The sequence below is a fragment of the Bubalus bubalis genome, chromosome 2 (assembly GCF_019923935.1).
Source record: "Bubalus bubalis isolate 160015118507 breed Murrah chromosome 2, NDDB_SH_1, whole genome shotgun sequence".
Taxonomy (NCBI): Eukaryota; Metazoa; Chordata; class Mammalia; order Artiodactyla; family Bovidae; genus Bubalus; species Bubalus bubalis.
The window spans coordinates 158315959-158340335 of NC_059158.1; the positions used below are offsets into that span (position 1 = coordinate 158315959).

The following is a 24377-nucleotide window of genomic DNA, read 5'->3' on the forward strand; positions in this document are numbered from 1 at the left end:
TCCTACAAGCTCTCCTCTTCGATGAAGCCCTCTCTGAACACCCCAGCAAGGGGGGCTGTCTCCCACCTCTGAACTCCAGTAAGCCTTACTGTCTGAGCTATTTATCTGGTCCTTGGTGCATGAATAATCTCATTGTGGGAATAGGTCTCATTCCAACTATTGTTTTATTTGTGATTCTTATCCCACTTTTCTCCAAAACAGATTCAAAGCAGCTTTTCTTTAACCAACTCAGTTGCCACATCCCTCATGCTGGAGACTGTGGTTGATGTGTAGTGGGCAGTCACTAAACACCTGAGGACTGATCCTTTCCCTCACCCTGGTGCCATCCTTCCCTCACCCAGACCAACAGAAGTGCTTCCCACTAAAGGCATCCTGAAACATGGGCTCCTCAGACTCCCTCATCACAAGAGAAAAGTTTCCCATTCCAGGGCCACCTCCTGACCACAGTCTCCAGGTCTCTGTTTTCAACTCAGTGATGTGGTTAGAGGGGCACTTGAATCTTGCAAGTGGGCATGAGTCAAGGTCATGAAAACAAATCTTCACTGAGATGACCATGGACCAGATATAGATAATGGATCTCAGAATAGGAAACATCAGCCCCAACCCTATCCCCAGGACCTGAGGATGCACTGTTCATGTCTGAAGACAGGGGAATGAACAGAATGACTTCTGAAAGGTTCTGGCATCTGGGAGAGAATTGGACCAAGATAGGCATGGAGGAGGGCTTCCCTGGTAGCTCAGACAGTAAAGAATCTGCCTACAATGCAAGAGACCTGGGTTTGATCTCTGGGTTGGGAAGATCCCCTGGAGAAGGAAACAGCAACCCACTTGGTTTTCTTGCCTGGAATATGCCATGGACAAAGGAGCCTGGCGGGCTGAAGTCCATGGGGTTGCAAAGAGTCGGATATGACTGAGCAACTAACACACTTTCAGGCTTGGAGGAAGGAAGCAGGCTGAGCTAAAGGCAGTAGTGCTCTTTCTAAAAACGCACAAACTTTACCCTACTGTACTAGAGACAGAGTATGCCATGGCCAGAGGAGCCTGGCGGGCTGCAGTCCATGGGGTCGCAAAGAGTCAGACACAACTGAGCGACTAACACACACACACACACTAGAGACAGGAGGCTGAGGCCAAAACTTCTTTCCAGGTGAATAAAACCTCCTGTGTAGTTCAGGGTCAAGGCAGCTTAGGACGGTTGAGGGAGCACAGGGTCCAAGAACGGAGTCGGAGCTGGGGAGGTCCATCAGCCAGCCCCTCCCAGCCTTCTCGGTTGACCCACCTGGAGTCTGAGGATGACTTAGCAGAGCAATGAAGATGCCACATTCTGTCCCCACCCAGCCCAGCCCTAACCCTCCCCTAGCTGCCCCCTTCCTCCCCCAGAGTCCCCACTCCTGAGCCACAGGCCATGGGGCAGGAGGCAAATGAGCCACAAGAAATCCCCAGGGATCCCTGCCCTAGACGGAGCTCTACGAGGTGCCTGACAATCGGGACCAGGGTCCCCCTCAGCCTCCCACCACCAGCCGGCCCCACCCAGCAGAGTCCTCAGAGGCAGAGCCAGGCTGCCCCGCCCTCGGATCCCCTGCCCATTTTCTGGTCCACAGCTCTGTGATGCTCACGTGGAGACCACGGGCTGCACAGCACGCCCAAGTGCCTCCACCCTGAGTGGCTCTGGCCTCCTGTGGGGAGGAGAAGGCCTAGAGAGCAGTTCACAGGGACCTTCTGCATGCAGAGACGTCTACACAGCACAACTGAGCCTGGACCCAGATCTCCCAGCTTCAGTGCCCTCACTCTTCACAGTCTGTACAATCAGCCTCCCTGACAGGGAGAAAGGACAGAAACGGGGTAGGGTGGAGAAGCTGCAGACAGAATACCTGCCTCAGGTCCATTACAGTCCCCTAAGCGCCCCTCGTCCTGCTCTGGGGAAAGCCTCCCAAGAGACCCCGACTGGGCGTAGCAGAGTGAGAGCTGGGGGCCTCAAACTGGAGTGTGCCTGCCAATCACCTGGAGGGCTGCTGACACTCAGGTGGGCCTCTGGGCCCTCCCCAGAGGTCAGAACCCACGGACTAGGGAAGGACCCAAAAATGTGCATTTCTAACAGGTTTCCAGGTCCAGGGACAACACTATGAAAACTACCAATCTAGACTGGCAGCGTTGGCAACAGCCGGCCAGGCCACGTCCTGACTGTCTGCTACTAACTGCGACCTCAGGCAGGTCACCGTGTCCTTGCTGCTCTCCGGCAGGACTGCGCGGTCCTATCCTGGGAGATGCAAATGAGATGAAGCACAGAAAGCACTCAGAACAGGGCCGGGCCCTTAGGAAGCTCTCCATAAATGTGAGCTGTTGTTTATCCTCCACCCCACCCCACCCTGCCCCACCTTGACCCTCCTGTCCCACCCCTCCTGGGTCTGGCACAGTGCAGACCAGGGAGGCAATATTAGAAACCACAGGCCTCAGCAGGGCAAGAGCAGCTTCTCTCCCTGCCAGCAATCATCTGAGCACCAGCCCCTCTGCCCGCATCCCTTCCCACGCCAGCTGGAGGCCAGCCACAGGGCCAGCCATTAAAGGCCTGCCCTCAACATTAGTGAAGAGGCTTTCTGAGGAGCTAAAAATTTCCAAAAAAACACTTCCAATCTCAACACCCAGTGTTTTCCTGCAGTGTTTGCAAACATAGCCCAGCATGCACACTGCACTCCCCTCCCCTCTCCTCCACCCCTCGCCTCCACCCAGGCCTCCTGGGATTGAAGTCCTGCTTCCCTGTTTCCCAGGCACTGCCAGTTCTGGGGCTAGTGGGAATGAAAAAGGCAAGGGGACTGGTAACAGAAGAGGGGTCTCTCCCCAGGCCACCCCTGTCCCAGGCCCTGTAGGGAGGCTTGGGTATGCTACAGGAACCTCCCAGGCCATCAGGGCTTCAGTGGCTGACAGACCCACTAGGCCTCAGCTGTCACCCTAACTTTAGCGTGCACACACACACCCTATTTTTGCACACCACTCCTCAGACACCATCTCCTCCCTCCCCATTTCACAGATGGGGAAACTGAGGTACAGAAAGGTACGGGTATGATTTGCTCAGCCTCTCACAGTGAGATGCATGGCAGGACTCCGGTGGGCACCCATGTTTTATAAAGCCCACCACTGAGCCCCCCTGCTGCCCCTCACCCCAATTCCCAGCTGGCCTGCAGGTGGGGTGAGCAGGTGCCAGCTGGCCAACTCTGCTTTTCCTTCCCCCTAAGGCTCAGCAGTACCTTGTGGCTCAGCTGATAAAGAATGCACATGCAGTGCGGGAGACCTGGGTTCGATCCTTAGGTTGGGAAGATCCCCTGGAGAAGGGAAAGGCTACCCACTCCAGTATTCTGGCCTGGAGAATTCCATGCACTGTATAGTCCATGGGGCCGCAAAGAGCTTGGACACGACTTTCACTTTCACTTTTCAAGGCTCAGCAGTAGAAGGATGAAGCAGATGGAACCCAGATAAGGGTGGTACCACCCCCCCTGCATTTGGCCCCGCCCCCTGCCCAATCCCAGGACAAACCCAGGCTTTTCAACGCCGAATCACTGCCCCACCAGGGATCTTCCAGAATGCCTCCTGCCCCCAGGCAGGACAACTCAAATCCAGCTCAGGAGCAAGTGGAAGGGTTTGGACCTGGAACTGCTTGACGGCCAAGTCTCACGGTACATGTTGCTCCCCAGGTGCCTCACTTGCCTGACCTCCTCCTGGTCCTGGTCTGGAGGTGCCTTTTCATAATGTGACTGCAGTAACAAGAACGACTCAGCAGGCACTAAGGATGTCCTGGGCTTAACACTGGGCTCTTCACTTTCATGATTTATCAGTCCTCACAACCAATGTTCACCAGGTAAGCATTATCCCATTTCACAGGTGAGGAAAACTGAGGGGCCAAGAGATTAAATCACCTGATCAAGGTCACATAGCCAGTAGATAAAGACAGCTGGTTTTTGAACACAGCTCCTTACATCCACCTCATGCTAGTCTCCTCTTGGGCATAATCTTCATCCAGTTCCTCTTACTCTTAATCAACTGCCCTCCTGTTGAGAACAAGCCTTCTGCGGCTTAAAAACTAATTGTCTCGGGCCCTCAGGAGGATGAGGCTTCTTCAATACACTTCCAGAGGAAGAGGAGGAAATGGGCTGCAGCAGGAGAGACTGGGATCAGACATCAGAGAGAACTTCCTGAATGCGAAGGGCTGTGAACCACAGGATGGATAAGGGAAGCTGCACATCCTTTGCTCAATTTTTTCTTTTTTTTCCAAAAAAAGACAAGCATGTCCTCTCAGTGGGTTTAATCGCCCCCAGTGGTGTGGGCCGGAGGAGGGACCAGTCTGCTGAGGCTGCTGTGGCTGGGATGACTGCCTCGAGGTTCATGCAAGAGGACACGTCGGTGGCCGGCAGGGAGGGTGGGCTGGGAAAGAAATGTGTCTGTAGGCTGCTGTTCTGGAGGAAGGAAAAGGCAGAGGGCCATGGCGGGTGGGGGAGGTGCGCAAGCCCTGGACTGGGGGGAGGAAGGGCCGGGCAGAATGCGGACTCAGCCTCCGGAGGAACATTCCGTCCAGAAATTCCTCACACCCTCCCCCCTCTCACCCCTCCAGCTTCCCCTCTCTTGCCCCCTGGGAGCCCTGGAATTCGGACAGTTTTTCAGGCCAAAAAAGACCCCATGACATCACATCTACTGCCACGGATGGACTGTGAGGTCAGGGACAGCACTGCCTGCCCGTTGGGAGGCGAATCGAGGACCCACATTATTCTAGGTTCGTGTGTTCTCAAAATAGAGCCCTAAGCAGATGAAGAAAAGGGGTTGAAAGCAAAAGGGAAAGGCAGGGAAGCACCATTAACGGGGCACTTAGAGGGGGCGTGGCCGGGAGGGCACTTCGCAGGCCCCACAGCCAGTCGGGGACCAGTAACCTGGTACCAAGGCAGCAGCAGGCAGGGGAGCACTCTGAATCTCTCTCGGCCAATGAGGACACTGACTTTCCAGGGTGGTTGGCCAGCTCCACTTGAGATCTGGTCAGCCCTTCGCCTCCAGTTATTTCCCAGCATCCCGGGAAGAGGCGGTCATCAAAACGGAGGGCAAGGGGCTAACGGAGAGGGCCCCAGCAGCCCAGGGCCCATGAGTCTTTGAATGAAGTTGCTGCAGAGGCCACATCCTTTCCTGGGCAGGCCAAGGCCACCAGAGTAAAAGAGCACGCTGGATGTGAACAAATGGAATGTGATGCCTGATTTTTCCCTGCACCCCCAAGGAGGGGCCTAGGCAAGCTCACACCTGTCTTCAGGGTCCCCCCAATTCACCCTGAGGGACCCAGGACCCGACTCCAGGTGGTTGAGGCTGGGCAACTGTGGACCCCGCCCCCCTACCCTGTCTTGCTTGCTTGTGCTCACCAGGCTGGCCCTGAGCCAGGCTGGAATACTTCTAACCCCCTCCTGCCACCCTCTCCTCCCTGTGGACATTGTTCTCCTCCCTCTCGGTCAGGGCATTGCGAGTGTGCACCTCCCCAGGCCCTTCCTCCATGACCCCCTGGCTGCCCTGGCGCAAGTCTTCCACCCAACGACTACGCCAGCGTCATCTGGTCTACCAGCCCTCCTCCTGGCAGCCCCCTCGCCCCTGAGCCACACCCCACAGCTGGCGGCAGACTTCACTCACAACGCCTGCTTTGGGTCACTTCCCCACTCCAGGACCCACAATGGCCCTTAGTGCTTGGCTCATCAAGTTCAAGTTCCCCAACCTGGCTTCTGGATTCCTCTCCCTTATCTGGCCCCTTTTCCCTTGTGGACTCCACTTCCTTCCCCCTCCTCTTATCTGCATCCTCTGCTCTCCTCTCCTCACTGCCCACCACCATGCCACCTGGGTTCCCGCCTCCTTTCCCACACTCAGGCTCTTCCCACCAGCACCCCAGCCAGAGCCAAAGAAACAAGACGGCCCGGCCCCTCATCCCCCCAGCAAGGGCGCTGGATTTGCTCTGGCCCCCAAGCTTGGTCTTTTGTCTCAGCCCTCTCCGTTTCAGCCCTGCTGCCTGCTGGAAGGCCCACCCTCCTTCCCTCTTCTTTTTTTTTTTTTTTTTTTTTTTTTTTTGACAGTAAGACTTAGTTTATTCCACATTTACCTTGAAATTCCCTTGAGGGCACAGTTACAGATCTGTATAGAAAACTCAATAACGAAGGGCCCCAGAGGACCATCCCTGGCAACCAGCACACCCCACAGCAAAGTGACAAACAGCCATCAAACCACTGGGTTCACTTGCTCCACTGCAACTTGTGGATAAGAATGAATAAACTGCATTCCTGTGTCCACATTTCAGCAAAGAACAGCATCAAGAACCACCTTTCTACAGGTCTACAGGTTCCTCAGCATATTTTGGTTTGTACCTCTCTCTCCACCTTTCCTGTAGACAGGTTGCAATTAGGAAAAACTGCTGTGAAATCCATGTTGGACGCATTTTAGGCTGTCATCAGGTAGGAAAGCGGGCAAGCATGTCTGCCCTTTCCTTGACCAACTGCAGTCGTTACAGCCATGGTTTCACTGCACTTGGAAAGTGCTTTGCTCCTGTTTGCACAGAAGGGTGCAGAGTCATAGCCTCAGGGAGTCAAGAAGTCATTAGATTCATCCTTCATTTGGACAATTACACTTAAGCCTTCCCAAGAGGTCCTTTATCTTCTTCAGTGGGGAGGGAACAGACTGAGTAACATTCTGAGGCCCATCTGATCTCTCTCACCAGGACCTTGTTTTAATGATTACCATCACAGAGAGGGGGTTGATTAACTTCTAAACATCAGATTCCTTACCTGTGAAATGAGGAGGCTTCTTATACTAGGTTATTACAAGAACATGAACAAAGTACTAACACGTAATAAGGCAGCAATAACACTAACCTCCTACTACAGTTTAAGCATCTGAATCCTTTCTTTGATATGCATAGTGACATCTGATAAATATGAAACAGTTCATTGAGAACCCCTCTAATAGCAATCTTTCTATTCATTCCTTAACTCCTTGACGCAGAATCTCTTGTTGACCAATTGACTATTCTTTACTACAATTCAAATAATAAAACAAAAAGCAGCTTGAGAACAAATTATGACTTAAAAAGTGTTGTTTACAAAGACATATTAAGGAACATTCATCATATCATGGCTTAGTATAATCCACCAAAGTTAACTAGAACTTGTCAAAGCAAAAACAAAAAGAACAACCAAAAACCAAAACAAAAGAAAGATTCACAGAAGTCTAATGTTTTTGGAAAAGAATGCCATCAATCTGTTTCAAGATTTGAGTTCATCTAATGTCAAGAGTCAAACATCCACACAATTGTGGTTACTCTTCTCACCCTTAGGAATGAGTGACCTGTAGATATCGTTTAGAAATAATTAAAGTGCTATAACCTGGAAACATTGTTTACATCTCTAACTCAGGTCAACAAGAACACAGTACTAGATTTAGTAAATGTAATATTATCACCAGCCTAACCAGAGCAGGTATTATAAGACCCAAACTATATAACAGATTGATACGCCTGAGAAAGTTCTCAGGTCTCTCCTTCAGCATAGTACTATTTACTGTAAAATTAAGTGCTGTCTAATCTGCTAACTTATGACAAAAAGCATTAAAGATCCTCAGACTCTGGGATCTTGGTAGATTTCTTGTGCAGAAATTCCAGTGAAAATGCTGTTGGAGAAACAGGTCTTGATTCTGGAATATGCTCCATTCTGTATTTTTCAATGTATGGTGCAGCTACTTCCCAGACCTTCTGCTCTACGAGCAGCCTGTGCGCTGCCTCGATGTCTGGGGCCATGAAGCGATCTTTTATCCAGGGCCTCACAACAGAGCACACCAGGTCATAGACCTTCTCCAGTGGAGTGGTGGTTTTCAAGGGGCGGAGGAACTCTATGCCCTGGCAGGCTGCAAGAAGCTCGATGGCCAACACTGAAACAAGGAAGGACAGGGAATGGCTGGTTAGACTGTGACTCCAAGCTTGAGGGGTATAAACCCCACGCAAGCTGCCAGCCAACTAACGGATAGTTGGTTTTCAGTCTATCGGCAGAATGAAGCTGCCTTGGTATTTGTATACCATTTTAAATCTCTCCTTCCCTCTTCTTGTCCATTTGCTCAAGTCTTAACCTGGACTTGAAACAGGAGGCAGGCTTGCCCGCCCAGTGCAGCAGAGTGATGGCTGACTCCTTGGACCCCAAGGTTACCTCTGGTTAAAACCCCTGAGTACAGCCACTAGTTCACTTCCACAGTAGAGTTCACTCTCTCCCACTAAACAGGGCGAGGCCCTTCACCCAACTGGGCCCTCTCCCAGTGGGAGTCAAAGGGGATGTGGTTAGCACATTCATGGATACCTTGCCCTCTGGGGACCACATCCCTTCATAGCCCAATATAAGGACGGGACCTCAGTGGGCCCTGAGGACTTCCACCCAAGCACCCCCCACAGCGAGAGAACCTTTCATCTGCACCATAACAGGCGTCAGTGAGTGTGATGTGTTCCAGTGACAGACAGTGACTCCACCAGACAGCCCCGACGGTCCATTTTAGGTGTTAGAAAACTCTTCTCTATACCCAGGTCTCCTGCTCTTTATGAGACCCTCCACCTAGGAGGTGCTCCTCTGGAGAGCAATGGCAAGGAAGCCAGTTTGTCCTTCAGGAAGGTCTCATTCCCATTCTATACCCACATCCCCACCCCATACCCTCCCTCTCCACACCAGGCAGTCGAGGGGGCTGCTGCTGCTAAGTCACTTCAGTCGTGTCCGACTCTGTGTGACCCCAGAGACGGCAGCCCACCAGGCTCCTCTGTCCATGGGATTCTCCAGGCAAGAACACTGGAGTGGGTTGCTATTTCCTCCTCCAATGCATGAAAGTGAAAAGTCAAAGTGAAGTCGTTCAGTCGTGTCCGACTCTTAGCGACCCCATGGACTGCAGCCTACTGGGCTCCTCCATCCATGGGATTTTCCAGGCAAGAGTACTGGAGTGGGGTGCCGTTGCCTTCTCCAAGTCAAGGGGGCACACAAACTCATTTCCATCCCCCCTCATGACTCTGCGAATCCTTTTTGGAATGCAATGCTCAGAGTTTGCCCTTTCCTTTGAAAATCAGGACTCTCTCAGGCTCATCTCTCCTGGCTTTGCTCCATTTTCCAGAATCTCCAAAAGATGGCCCCCTGGCCCACTCAGTGCCCTGGGATGAAATGCATCGAGGTTGGGAGTTCAGATGAACTAAAGCCACTGCCAGCCACTCTCCCTGATGGACAGCAGGATGGCAGTGCTGGGCTGGGGGGCTCCACGTGCTTCTCTGGGGCCTTCTTCTCTTCCACAAGGCAGCCTGGTGCCTCCTCACCCTAGATCTGACACGGGGACACCTTGAGCAAGTCATCTGAAAATCTCAGGACCACCACCTCACAACCATTAGGATGCCTACTATCAAAAATAAGAAGGAGAAGAAAGAAAACAAAGAGTTTGGGCAAAGATGTGGAGAAGTTAGAACCTCTTGTGCACCACCGGTTGTAATACAAAATGGTACAGCCACTGTGGGCGAGTATGGTGGTCCCTCCAAAAAAAGCCACAAGCAGAATTACTATGTAATCCAGCAGTTCCACTCATGAGAATATACCCAACAGCACTGCAAGCAGGGATTGACAGAGATATTTATATGACCATGTTCATAGTAGCATCATTCACAGTAACTGAAACGTGGAAATGACCCAAGTGTTTATTGACAGATACATGAGTCAGTAAAATGCGGTATATACACAGGGAAGCCTGGCGTGCTGCAGTCCATGGGGTCGCAAAGAGTCAGACACAACACAGCAACTGAACAACAAACAACAGTACATGCAATGGAGTGTTCAGTTCAGTTCAGTCGCTCGGTCATGTCCGACTCTTTGCGACCCCATTACTCTGCCTTAAAAAGGAAGGACATTCTGACACGTGCTACAGCATGGATGAACCTTGAGGACATTACTCGGGGGGTAATAAGCCAGTCACAAAGGACAGATTTTGTATGAATCCACTCATGAGGTACATTAAGTCATCAGACTCACAGAGGCAGAAAGTAGAAAGGTGGCTGGCAGGGACTACAGAGCTCTTATTTAATGGGTGTAGAGCTTTTTGTCTCACAAGATGAAAAGCGTTCTGGAGGTGGATGGTGGTGATGGTTGTGCAATGAATTGGGTGTACTTAATACACTGATTGTGGACTCCAAAGTGATTAAAATGATAATTTTTATGTTATGTGTATTTTACCACAGGTTTCCCTGGTGGCTCAGCGGTAAAGATTCCGCCTGCAATGCAGGAGCCGCAGGAGACACGGGTTTGATCCCTGGGTCGGGAAGATCCCCTGGAGGAAGGTGTGGCAATCTACTCCAGTATTCTTGCCTGGAGAGTTCCATGGACTGAGGTGCCTGGAGGTCTACAGTCCATGGGGTTGCAAAGATTTGGACATAACCAAAGAGACTTTGTGCGCACATACATATTTTACCACAATAAAAAAAAAAAAAAGTGAATCAGAGTGAAAAAAACAATGTCGGTGCCTCAGTTTCTTCTCCTAAGAAAGAGCAGGATTTGACTAGATGTCCTGTGATCCTCTCATTGCTGTGGCTCCGTGCCCACTGAATCCACATCTGCCCTCCAGAAGCCCTGGCACTCGGCAGAAAAGAACCAGCATGAAAACAGTGCCCAGCACGAGGGAGGTGCTCGGGAGATGTTAGCTGGTAGGACAGAGGGCAGATAGATGGATGGAGAGTGGGTTATGGGGCTTCCCTGGTGGCTCAGTGATAAAGAATCTGCCTGCTAATGTAGGAGACTCAAGTTCAATCTCTGGATTGGGAAGATCTCCTGGAAAAGGGAATGGTTACCCACTCCAGGACTCTTGGCCTGGAAAATTCCATAGCCAGAGGAGCCTGGCGAGCTACAAGATGGATGGCAGACAGATGGATGGATAGACCGGCCCCTAAATCCCAGGCCCTCTGACTCGTGACTAGCACTGTTTAGAAGAAGAAATCCAGGAGAAGCCCACTTGGCAATAGCAGCCATTGACATCAGCAGCAATCACTGAGGGTATCGGGGGGAAAGCTGGCCTAGGAATCCACAACCCCACTCCTGATCCAGCCTACCCCCCACTGCTGTGTGACCGTGAACCAGTCACCTGGTCTTTCTAAGCACCAGTTTGCTCCTCTCCCCAGGATGGGCCCACACCTGTCCAGACCTCCACACAAGTCACTGTGGGCTGGGGGAGCCCAGCATCAGGGGAAAGGCTCTGAGAACCGCAGCTGCTGTGTAATAAACCAGTCCCAGTCATGGTTATGAGTGTGGACCCTGGTGCCAGGCTACTGAGGTGAAACCCCAGGGCCCCTTCCAAACAACTCTGCGGCCTTAGGTCTTATCAGGGTTCTTCATCTGAGACATGGGGGTTATCACAGCACCTCCTTTACTGCACTGTGCTGAAGAATAAATGAGTTTATTTTTGTAAAGCTCTCACAACAAAGGTCTGCAAAGAGGAAATTCCATACATGGGTTAGCTTTTCACTTGCTCTGATTACTGAAATCAACCTGGCATCCCCATCCCCCACCACATACTCTCCACCCCACCTGTGATTCAATAGGACTTGTTCCGCAGGACATTTCACGTCCTGGTTTTGGGGCTGGCCTGCAGAGGAGAAGCAGGGCCCACACAGCTCTCCCCCCACCCAGGTCTCCTGGGTGCCAGGCTTTGGGTGCAGAAGGGCTCAGATCCAGCCCACTTCAGTGGCCACTGCACTTGGCCATCACCCTCGGGAAATTCCTTTGGACTCTTATTTTTCCGAAGTTGAGAAGAGCTGCCTCAGCGCTTTCCAAGGATCAGGAGCATCCCCAACAAGCACACCCTCACCCCTCTCCAGCCTGCCCCCAGCAGTGGACCCCACAGGAGGGTGGTGACCCTAGGACCCTTCTCCTCAAGCCCTTGGGCAACATCTGTTGAGTAAGACGAAAATACGGGTTGAAGATTAAGCCACTCTGCCCTGGTTGGCCTGGCACAGGCTGGAAAATGTTTGGCTTGCAGGGCCCTGAGGCTGGCAGAGATCCTGGGCCCAAGGATGAGTGGTCCCGATCCTGGGGCAGCGGGGTGCGGGCTGAACGGAAGTGAGATGGGTGAGAAGGCCAGAGGGAGAGCTGGGGACATGGAGAAAACTCAACAGAAAGACGAACACAGGTGTGAGGCAAGAGGGAGGAGTTGGGGAGCCCAGAGACCAGCTCTGCAGAGGCTGAAGGGCAGGCATGGAAGGGAAAAGGAAGGAAAAATACGACCCGCCCTTTCCTCCCTCTTCTGAACCTGCTCAAAGCCCTTGCCTGCCTGCCTGCCGTGAGGAAACAGGTGTTGAGTGCTCTCTAGGGGAAGCCAAACTTTCTCCCGGCTTCCCCTGAGCCACTTTCCCTCCCCAGGGACAATATCAGAGTTTCCAGCTGGAGACTGGCCCCCCTAATAGACCCCCATGGCCCAACAACAAAGAGTCAGAGGACAACAGTCCTGTTTATTGAACACCTAATCTGCGCTGAGCATCTGGCTGAATGCCTTTCTTCCAGCCACACAATAAGCATGCACTGAGCACCTACTGTGTGTCAGATAGTGGGAATACAGCAGTGAACACAGTGGACAGAAACCCCTTGTCATCATAGAGTTTACATGCTGGTGTGGTGGGAGGCTATTTTTTTTTTATTTATTTATTTTTAATTGAAGGATAATTGCTTTACAGTATTGTGTTGGTTTCTACCAAACATCAACATAAATCAGCCATAAGTTTACCCATGTCGCCTCCCACCTGAACATCCTTCCCACCTCTCTGGGTTGTTACTGAGCCCCCTTAGAGTTTCCTGAGTCATACAGCAAATTCCCACAGGCTGTCTATTTTACATACGGTAATGTATGTTTCCATGTTGCGGCTGCTGCTGCTGCTGCTGCTGCTGCTAAGTCGCTTCAGTCGTGTCCGACTCTGTGCGACCCCATAGACGGCAGCCCACCAGGGTCCTCTGTCCATGGGATTCTCCAGGCAAGAACACTGGAGTGGGTTGCCATTTCCTCCTCCAATGCATGAAAGTGAAAAGTCAAAGTGAAGTCGTTCAGTCATGTCCGACTCTTAGTGACCCCATGGACTGCAGCCTACCATGATCCTCCGTCCATGGGATTTTCCAGGCAAGGGTACTGGAGTGGGGTGCCATTGCCTTCTCCATGTTGGTGGGAGGCTTTTAAAGGAGATCAGCAAGTAAGATGGTGACACATGCTGAGGGGCAAAGAAGGCAGGGAAGGAAGAGTGGGTTGCTGGGGGAAGGGAAATCTGACACTTGAGTAAAGATCTCAAGGAGGGAAAGAGCCTGGCAGGTATCCTTGGGAAAAGGTCAGCAAGTGCAAAGGCCCTGAGGCAGTATCTGCCTGATGTTCAAGACCAGCAAGAAGGCCAGGTGGTCACAGCAGACTGAGAGAAGGAGGGAGCTTTCAGAAGATGAGGTGAGAAAGGAAATCTGCCCATCACTGTAGGGCTGTGTAGACCAATGGAAGAACCTGGGCCTTTACTCTCAGGGGTGAGCAGCCATTGGAGGATTTGAACACAGACTGATTCAGTGAGCTAATTTGCTCCTTTCATTCGTTTCACCTGTGGTCATGTATGGATGTGAGAGTTGGACTGTGAAGAAGGCTGAGCGCCAAAGAATTGATGCTTTTGAACTGTGGTGTTGGAGAAGACTCTTGAGAGTCCCTTGGACTGCAAGGAGATCCAACTAGTTCTTCCTAAAGGAAATCAATCCTGAATATTCATGGTAAGGACTGATGCTGAAGCTGAAACTCCAGTACTTTGGCCACCTCATGTGACGAGTTGACTCATTGGAAAAGACTCTGATGCTGGGAGGGATTGGGGGCAGGAGGAGAAGGGGACGACAGAGGATGAGATGGCTGGATGGCATCACCGACTCGATGGACGTGGGTCTGAGTGAACTCCGGGAGTTGGTGATGGACAGGGAGGCCTGGCGTGCTGTGATTCATGGGGTCGCAAAGAGTCGGACACGACTGAGCGACTGAACTGACTGAACTGATTCTTTTCACAGCCTTATAAGGTAGGTACTGTTACTAACTCCCAACCCGCAGAGGAGAAACTAAGGTCCAGAGAGGTTAACCAACGTGTCCATGGTCACAGACCCAGGCCCCGGGGAACTCCCTCACTCTTGATCACTTCTGGGGGGAAGTGGAGTATCCTGACTCAGGTGGGGAAATCTTTGTTGTCGCAACCACTCCTCCAACAGATGGCTCATGCAACGTCTACGAGAGTCAGAGCCCCTCTGCTCAGGCAGGCACATTAGAGATGGGAACATTCCACAGCCTGGCCCAGGCAGGAGTCCTTTCTGGTACCATGCTGTGCTGTGCAAGTAGCTTCAGTCGTGTCCGACTCTTTGTGACCCTATGGACTGTAGCCCACCAGGCTCCTCTGTCCATGGGATTCTTGAGGCAAGAATACTGGAATGGGTTGCCATGCCCTCCTCCAGGGGATCTTCCAGACCCAGGGTTTGAACCCACGTCTCTTTATATCTCCTGCACTGGCAGATGGGTTCTTTATCACTAGTGCCCCCTGGGAAGCTCATCCCTCCTGGTATCTAACTGCAATTCCTCCAGTCGGAAAGCCAACCTATTCCCTTCTGTTCCAATCCCTGACCCCTCCTCATGTAAACAAAGCTCACGAGACTCCTGGAGGTCAAGCATGTGGCTCCTGCCTGGAGAGCCCAGACTCCAGAGCCCCCCAACTATCCTCAACCAGCCAAGAACATTCTGTTCTCAGTGGCCAAGTAGTAATCGGGTTGAAATGCTGAAATGTGGGCTCCTTCCTCTCCACCCCTCCCTGCCTGCCGTTCTGCAATCCCAGAGAGAGTTCTCCCTGGCAGTTCCAAACCAGGCCTGCACTCTGGCCTCATCCCCACAGTATTCGACCCCTAAGCCCTGCTGTTGTCAGATGACCTTTGACTGAGCTCTGTGCAAAGAATACTCCACATCTGGAGATGCACAGCTAGGCAGAGGTGAGGCCCAAAAGCATTTGAGCCCAGTGAGATAAGGAAGGAGGGGCTGATGCGAGGAAAGGACATGGAAGGCCTGACCTCTGGGAGTCTTTTGAGCTTTGTTTATGTGAGGAGGGGTCACAGGTTGGAACAGAAGGGAACAGGTTGGCATTCCAGCTGGAGGAACTGCAATTAGATACCAGAAGGGACTCCTGCCTGAGCCAGGTTGTGGAATGTTCCAGTACCCAGGCCGAGCAAGTCATGGCAGGGCCTAGACTGAGAGGGCAGAGGGCAGTGACTCTGCTCTGCATCCAAGAGACATCTAAGAGTCATAATCACTTCTGCATACTTTTTTTTTTTTTTGCATGCTTTATTTCATTCCACCAATGACCCTGAATAGGGAGGGGAAGGATGGGAGGCGGATATGTATCAGAACTGAGAAGGCCTTTGGAGCATCGAGTGCCGCCCCCTTCTTTGACAAAAAGGGAACCTGAGGCCCAGAAAGAGGGCAGTACTGGCCCACTGTCACACAGCACGTGGGTGTCAGAAGAGAAAAGACCAGGAAACCCAAGTGAGACACCAGCATCCAGGCTGAGCAAGTCATGTGCAGACACCTCCAACTGCCTGGGCCCCACTGGGCCCTTGCTCCCCAAAACTCCCACCACGTCGATCTCACCACAGGCACCGCCACACCAGTCAGTGGGATGGTGCCCACTTGGGCCCTCCATCACGAACTCTAGTCCCAAACAAGTACACACATGGGTGCAGGCCTGCACACACACATACCTGAGTGCAGGCAGGGCCCTCCCTCTCCAGTCCCCACGCCCCGCCTGCCTCCTGTGCTGGGCTGGGGAGCAGGAGGGAGCTGTGAAGGGTAAGAAGACAGAGAGACGGCAGGGAGGGAAACATTCCAAAGCAGCCCAGCTGGGATGGGTCTGGAGCAGGCCCCTCTCCCCAGCCCATAACTCACAGGAGTCCTGCCCCATCCACACTTTTCTGGAAGCCTGACTGGAGGAAAGAGGGAGCAGTGCGGGGCTGGGGGACATGGAGGGAGGGCAGAAAAGCAGAGTCAGCCCAAGAGCCTGGAGATGCAGCAGGCCACCTCAATGTGACTAACTTCCCAGGTACCTGAACTCTGTGGGTCATGCCATCCATCCCAGAGCCCAGGGCACATGGTTCCACAGGTGTGGACCCCTTCTAAGCTGGCATGTCAAGCCAGGTGGTCCCTGGAGCTGGTCAGATGATAGAACAGGGTCAGGGGACAGAAGGGCTCAGCCAAAAGGGACCTGACCAGGGACCAGGCAGGTCAAAGGAGATGCCATCCCCCTGTTCTGTAAGCCCCAAGACAACAGGCATCTGACCAGGCCTAGAGACAAGCAGGATGCCCTTTTATGGGCTTTTCCAAGGACTTGAGTCTCAAGATTGAAACAAGAGGCCTCGAGTCTCATGAAGTCACGAAGGGACCTCATGACTCATTTCCTTCTAGTTGGGCTTCTGCTTCAGGACACGGCCCCTTCCTCCTCATTACCTAATGGCCCAGCACCTGTGGGGGCTACCAGGATGCTTGGGGCTTCCCCAGTGGCTCAGCGGTAACGAATCTGCCTACAATGCAGGACACACATGAGACGTGGGTTGGATCCCTAGGTCTGGAAGATCCCCTGGAAAGGGAATGGCAACCCACTCCGGTATTCTTGCCTGGGAAATCCCATGGACAGAGGAGCCTGGAGGGCTACAGTCCATGCGGTCGCAAAGAGTCAGACACAACTGAAGCAACTGAGCATGCATGCAGGCAAAGTAAGCTGCAGCAAGAGCTGAGGAAAGAGAGGAGGGTGGGCTGGCGGGGCAGGAATGGACTGTCACTCACCACCAGTTCATGGCTGGAAGGAGGAATGCAGGGGGCAGCCACCTGTGGGAGGAACAGAGAAAGGGCAAGGTTAGCATCTTTCATCCCCATAGAAACCCAGGGCCTCCCGATCATTTTGCTCCCCCACCAGCCGGGGCTAGACACCCCTCCCTTCAGTTCACAAACACTGACACCCTCCAGTAGGAGAGTTCATTGGAAGACTGTGTAGCAACACGAGACAATGCCTAGGCAACAGGGCTCAGATGAAGAGGCAAAAGTGAAATGGACACATTCTTAAAATTCTGTACAAAGAAATATGCAGAAAGACCGGGGGTCAAAGCACCAGAGTTAAGGTAATAAGGTGTTTTTTTTTTTCTCTCTATTTTCTAAATTTTCTGCAATATGGTAAGATTTGGTGTTTTTTTTCTTTTTTTTTTTAAACCATGTTTAAGACCTCTAGGAAAGGAAAAGTCACCTCCTCCATTCTCCCAAATGCCAAGGTGTCTCATTCAAAGGTCAGAGCTGCAGAGGGCTGGCCAAGCTTCCCAGACTGTGTGGGGAAACAGCATGGGGAAGGGCTTGTTGGCTCTTTCAAAAGAAACTGGCCACTCCGCTAATATACGTGGAAGGTCTTGAGGGTGGAAACACTCTCCGAGGGTGAGCTATTATTTTGTCATCATCCTCATCTTCTCCTCTGATGAGGGAGGGGGTGGCCCCGTGGCCTCAAGTCAGAGGGAGATGGGCGGAGAGAGGGGGCTGGATTGCTCCCTACCCTGAGATAACACGCCCTCCCCAGGGGCCCGGCAGCCAAACCACTACCCTGACAATTAGCAGAGGCCTTTATCAGAGACTCAGTGTGTTCCTTTTTTTCTAGCCAGGACACGTTTTTCTTGGAGCTCATACCTCAACCTTGGCTCCAATTCCTGACCTGAACACCACGCAGGGGCCCACAGAGGGGACGGAGGGGGAAGCTCTCCCCACCTCCCCCAGCCCCAGGCATAAGGATGTCTGGACACAAGCCGTGGATCGCCAAAGAGCAGGTGGCTACCTTCTCCAACAGTGGGCGAACCAGCCCCTCCACCTAGAAGAGCAATGACAGCCCCCAGCCCCAGTTGGAGCTGGCTGTTCATAGGGGCGTCACCCTCAGCTGAGCCCTTCTGTCCCCTGACCCTCTTCTATCATCTGACTAGCTCCAGGGACCACCTGGCTTGACATGCCAGCTTAGAAGGGGTCCGCACCTGTGGAACCATGTACCCCGGGCTCTGGAAGAGGTGGAGGGGCTAGGAGTTGGCATCTCTGGGTTCTTGACCCAGTCACGCTGAAGGCTCCTTGCCAACTCATTCTCCAGCAAAGTGACCTGGGTTGAGTCTCAGTACCTATCACCCTTGGAGGAGGACATGGCAACCCCCTGCAGTATTCATGCTTGGAGAACTCCATGGACAAAGGAGCCTGGTGAGTTATCATCCATAAGTTTCACAAAGAGTCAGACACAACTGAAGCGACTTAGCACAGCACACACACCTACCACCCTGTACTTGACATTACTCTAGGACTTGGGAGAATCATATATGAAGCCAAAAAAAGGAACAATAACTATATTGAATGTGCACTATGAATATATAGCAGGCATTATTATCAATACCTTGTAAGTGTTAGTCACTCAGTCATATCCAACTCTTTGCAACCCAATGGACTGTAGATCACCAGGTTCCTCTGACCATGGGGATTCTCCAGGCGAGAATATTGGAATGGGTTGTCATCCTCCAGGGGATCTTCCCAACCCAGGGATCAAACCCGGGTCTCCTGCATTGCAGGCAGATTCTTTACTGTCTGGGCCACCAGGGAAGCCCAGGCATTATTATCAATGCCTTACCCACATTAACCCATGTAATCCTTTCAACAACAGTAAGGTAGGTACTATATCATACCTCCAGTTGAGGCACAGGGGCCACAGAGAAATTAAACAACTTTCCCAAGGTCACACAGCCAATCAGTGACCAGGGGTGGGGTGGAGGATGCCAGAACAGGGCAGAAGGGCAGGGAAGTCTGGAGGTGGCTGCAACCTTCAGGGCACCCTGCCCATCAGACAAGCTCTCAGTCACGGGGACGCTTGCTGTCCCCTAGGCACCTTCAGAGCAGGAGTCCAGCATCTAGCAGTGACCTCCTCCCTGTCTCCTTCCACCCCAGCCCCAAATCCCACTCTGGGGCTTGTAGGTTTCAACCTCCTGGGGCCAGGCCCTCGTGTCCCACTCCTCCTATCACCCATGGGCCCTCAGGCCCAGGTGGGAGTGGGTCAACCCACAGATCAGCACCCTGCTCTGCTCCTTCTCTCGGAGCTAGAGCTGGAACAGGGCTGAGAACCTAAATGTGGAATCAGCTGCAAGAGGACGGGAAGCTGCCGGCTAGTGCCACGGCCTCCCAGCCCTGGCAAGTCCCATCCACCGCCGCTGTCTTCCCCTGCAGTACCCGAGAGTGCGTCTGGTCTCCATTCTGGACTGGGGGTTAGGAAAGTGAGAGGGGTTACAGACACATACTGAGGCAAAGGCAGGACGGACAGGTGTCCTCTGAGACAAGAGGGAGAGCCTCTTCTCTAGGACCACCCTAAAGTACTAGTCGCTCAATCGTGTCCGACTCCTCGCAACCCCCTGGACTGTAGCCCACCAGGCTCTTATGTCCATGGCATTCTCCAGGCAAGAATGCTGGAGTGGGCTGCCATTCCCTTCTCCAAGTACCACCCTAAGCAGTGGGGAACCATGGAACCTGACCCCAGGTCCTGTCCTTGTCCTCTCTGAGGACTTAGATCTGCACTGTGGACCCCCAGTTTGCAGGCCTGATGCCGGGGTGCCCCTTCATGGCCTGCTGCCCCCCAGGGCCTCCTCCACCCACTGCCCACAGCTGCGCATTCCAGGCCGGCCCGCCAGCCAGCCCACTAACTTTGTTGTGTGTTTCAATGTTTCTTGTCTATTTTTTTTTTTTTTAAAGCAGAGAAATGTTTCCTTAAAAGGCTCTCTCCTTCCCTCCGGCACCCTGGCTCCTGGCCACCCCCTCAGGAGCCTGGAATGTACCAGGGAGGGCCAGAGCCCCTTGCCACTCTGGCCCGTGCCCTGTGGCCCCACACTCCTGGTGTCCGCAGCGACCACTCCCACTGGCCCCAGGGGACCCCAGCTAGAAGCCCTCCCTATGCAAAGAGGGCAGACACGGGGGGGGGGGGGGGGGGGGGGGGGGGTGCCAGTCATTTGTCTCCCCAGGGCTGGCAGGACAGGATTCCAGGACTCAGGCCCGGAAATTCAGCCTCAGGTAAGCCTCCTCCCCGGGTCTCCCTCCACGATTCTTCGGCACACAGAGGGTGCGGGCTGGTGGGCCTAAGGCTCAGCCTTTCCATTCTTAAAACTGTAACAACACTAAAAGCAGCAGCAACAGCAAATACTCCCATCAAACTTGCTACCTGCCAGGCACTCTGCTTTGTACCTGGCGTGAATTAATTCACTCCATTCCCACAACGCTGAGCATCCCATTTTGTGGATGAGAAGACCAAGGCACAGAAGTCAGGTGTCAAGCAGAGAAGGCAGGACGCAACCCCAGCAGTCTGGCTGTAGACAGGGATGTGCCCCAGCCCTCTCTGCTGTGCTGACTCTCCTATAAAGATGAATTTCCCCAGAGCCCTACACAGCAACAGCAGGAAGAAGAAAGCTTATGGGATGTGCCTATGTGTCTGTTACTGTCCTAAGCCCTTTCCCTGGACTCATTTGATCCTTATAAAAATGCAGACTTTGGACATAGGTAGGGAAGGAGACGGTGGGATGAATTGAGACAGTAGCGTTGACATATATATACTATCATGTGTAAAACAGATAGCCAGTGGTAAGCTGCTATATGGGCACAGAGAGCTCAACCTGTGCTGTGTGATGACCTAGAGGGGCGGGATGGGGTGGGAGGGTCAGGAGGGAAAGGACATGTGTGTACTTGTGGCTGATTCATGTTGTTGTATGGCAGAAGCCAATACAATATTGAAAGTAATTATCCTCCAATTTAAAAAGGTTTCTTTAAAGTTCACAGGGGAAAAAGATGTATGAGTTATACTGTTTTATCCCCATTTCACAGATGAAGAAACTAAGGCACAGCAAAGGTAACGACTTGCCCAAGGCCACTGCAGCAGAACGATGCAGCTCTGGAGGTAGAAAGACAGGAATGCTGCCAGGATGTGAGCGTTACCAAGCTCCATAGCCTGGCACGGGGGCTAAAGCCTGGCATTCATCAGCCCTCCACCCACTAATATTTTCTGAACTTCAAAGGTCCCCGGGAACAGTGCCAACAACAGGACACAGCCTTGGAGACCCCCCCAGAACAGGGGAGTCCTGAGAGCAGGCAGCCCAGTCAGGGCCCCTGCACAACCCGCCCCCTGGCCCGTTCCCCACTGTCACTCTGTCCATTCACCTTGTCCAGGCCCAAAGCCACACCCAAGGGGTGGGCTCCTCTCAGTCCTCGGGACACACCTAGCTCTGTTCTTCCTCGGGGCCTCTGAGTATGCAGTTTTCTTGCCCAAATGTTCTTAGCCCAGCTGTCTGCACAGCTGGATCCTTCCTATTCTTCTGGCTTTGGCTTAAACGCTACCACCCTAGAGAGAAGCCCTCCCTGACTCCCTTAAGTTACACACACACACACACACACACACACAGATATTCTCTCTCCTGAATTCCTATCTCTCCTTCCCAGTCCTAAATACAATGTGTAATTACAGATGTGTTTATTTCCTTGTCTATAATCTGTTACTCACTAGAGAAATCAAGTGCCCTAAAGGAAAGGAGCATGCCTTGTTCATCATGCTAGTCCCAGCACACAGGAGGTGCACACGAAAGATTTCTGGAAAGATGAAAGCAACTTAAGGCCCAAGGACAGGAGGCGCCAGTCACCACTACTAACGGTAGAATCACTGCCATCTGTTAGGCACCTACTCAAGGGAGCTGATTCTACCATATGCTTGTGTCGTCTCTGAGACCCTCCAATCCTGCAGAGTCGGTATTTCTGCTCCCATTTTACAGATGAAGAAACTGAGGCTTGAAGAGATCATAACAGAGTCAACCAGCCGGAAGGGGAGAGTCGTAGGTGAAAACCCAGGCACCTGCCTCCCACTGCCCCCATCACCTCACTACCTGACGAGTGGCAGGACCTCACCCCAGCTGGGCGACACTCCCTCAAGTCAGGATTGGTTACACAACATCCCAGCCTCCCACGGGTCCCCACACCCATGTCCACCTGGTCCCCAGGGCTGGAGGACAGCCCAGCCAAACTAGAACCACTTGAGTCTGGGGATTGAGCACTTCATATAATCCTGAGCAGAAAAGAGATCTCCCCCATATCTGGCTTGCCTCTCCCCCCACTTTAATTACGGTAAAATGCACATAACATAAAATTTACCATTTTAAGTGTAAATCAGTGGCATTGTATATTAACAGTGCTGTATAATCATCTCCACTATCCATTTCCAGAACATTTTCATTATTCCAAAATAGAAAAACCCTACACCCATCAAACAATAATTCCTCACTCCCCCCCACCCCTCCCCGGCCCCAGTAACCTCTCATCTACTTTCTGTCCCTATGAACTTGCCTATTCTAGGTACCTCATATAAGAGGAATCATACAATATTTGTCTTTTTGTCTGAATTATTTCGCTAAATGTTATAAGCCGAAGTATCCCTCCAAATTCTTAGGTTGAAGTCCAAACCCCCAGTACCTCACAATATGACTGTATGTAGAGATGGGGCCTTTAAATGTGTGTATTAGTCACTCAGTCGTGTCTGACTCTTTACAACCCCATGGACTGTAGCCTGCCAGGCTCCTCCGTCCGTGGGAATCTCCAGGCAAGAACACTGGAGTGGGTAGCCATTCCTTTCTCCAGGGAATCATGCTGATCCAGGGATCAAACCCATGTCTCCTGTGCTGCAGGCAGGCTCTTCACCATCTGAGCCACCAGGGAAGCCCCAGGGGTGATTAAGATAAAGTGAGGCCATTAAGGTGGGCCCTAATCCAATATGACTGGTGTCCTTACAAGAAAAGAGCAAGACCCACAGAGAGTCACTAGGGGGACCTGTGCAAAGGGAGGACCACGCGAAGACACAAGGAGAAAGTGGCCAGCTACAAGCCAAGGAGGGCCTCAGCGGAAACCAAACCTGCCGGCACCTTGATCGTGACCTCCAGCCTCCACACTGCGAGAAAATAAAGTTCTGTTGTTTAAAGCACTGAGTTTGTGGGTCTTCCCTGGTGGTCCAGTGGCTAAGACTCCACGCTCCCAATGCAGGAGGCCTGGGTAAGATTCCTGGTCAGGGAATTAGATGCCACATGCCACAACTAAGAGCTTGCATGCTGCATGTTGCAACAAGATTGAAAAGCTTGTGTGTCGCAACTAAGATCCAGGGCAGCCAAATAAATAAATAAACCACTGAGTGTGTGATATTTTGCTATGCCAGACCCAACAAACTAACATACTCTGCATAATGGTTTCAAGACTCTTTCACGTCGCAGCAGGTATCGGAGTTGCATTCTTCTTTGAGGCTGAATACTACTCCATTGTATGACTATACCGCACTGTGCTTACCCGTCCATCCATCAGCGGACACTTGGGTTGCTTCCAAAGAAGTTCTTGCTGACACCCACTGCACATGCCTCCCCCAACAACTCCAGGCACTCACCTCGATGACACCCTCCCTTCTTCATGACCCCCCTGAAGTAGGTCCTTAGCATCCTCATCTTACAGAGGCTCAGGCAGTTCAACAATCCTGTGAGATCCAAGATGGCACATCTATCAAGTAACAGCATCAGGACTGATACCAGGTCGGCCTGCCTGCAATACCTGCCTTTCCCAGCAAGCCACACTGTCCCCATGGCCAGATGAAGCCTGTGCTGTGGCAGAGAAGCCGGGGCTGTAAGAGCACAGAGAAAGCTGGGGGGGAGTGAGGGGCTGCCCAGGCATACTCCATGGAAGAGGGGGCACCCGAGCCGGGCCTCAAGAACACACTGCTTTTGTTTGTCTACTGTGTGGCTCCCCCTGTGAGCCCAGAAGGGCAGGAAGCCCATGGGTCATTTTTGTCAAGAAGCTCTGGGGCTCTGCTCAGAACCTGGAGCTTACGAGGTCCATGGGCAGGTTTTGAAGGTGACAATGGGGAAAGGGCATTTCAGGAGAAAATAACCACACAAACAAGGCATGGAGGTGGGAACGCTTCCCACATTAAAAGAATCCCCTTAGGCTGGGACACAGGATGGGTGAAGGAAAAGAGGGCATTGAAAGGCATGTAGAAGGAGGGAAGCAGACTGGCCCGAAAGTCTCCCTCCAGGCTGGATGATAGGAGACTCTGAACACCCAGAAGAGGAGTTAAAGCTTTCAGCTGCCAGCACTGGGAAGCCACTGAAGATGCCTGAGTAGGAGAGGGACCAGGGGAGGTGAAGGATGTGGAGCTTAATGCAAGCAGGAGATGTTCGGTAACACTAAGAATAATGAGGGGAGAGGGAAAGATGGGGAGGAGCCCTGAAGTC

At 52.3% G+C, this 24377-nt stretch overlaps 1 protein-coding gene across 6 annotated transcripts in view; it reads right to left on the bottom strand.

Annotated features, from left to right (window-relative positions):
- Positions 1 to 24377, bottom strand: part of TNS1 (tensin 1) — a 219627-nt gene that overhangs the window by 109581 nt on the left and 85669 nt on the right. For all 6 annotated transcript variants that reach the window (XM_044937778.2, XM_025278227.3, XM_044937779.2 and 3 more), the window contains one exon: positions 16870 to 16911. In XM_044937778.2, the coding sequence (XP_044793713.2) occupies positions 16870 to 16911 (42 nt within the window). The remainder of the gene's footprint in view (positions 1 to 16869; positions 16912 to 24377) is intronic.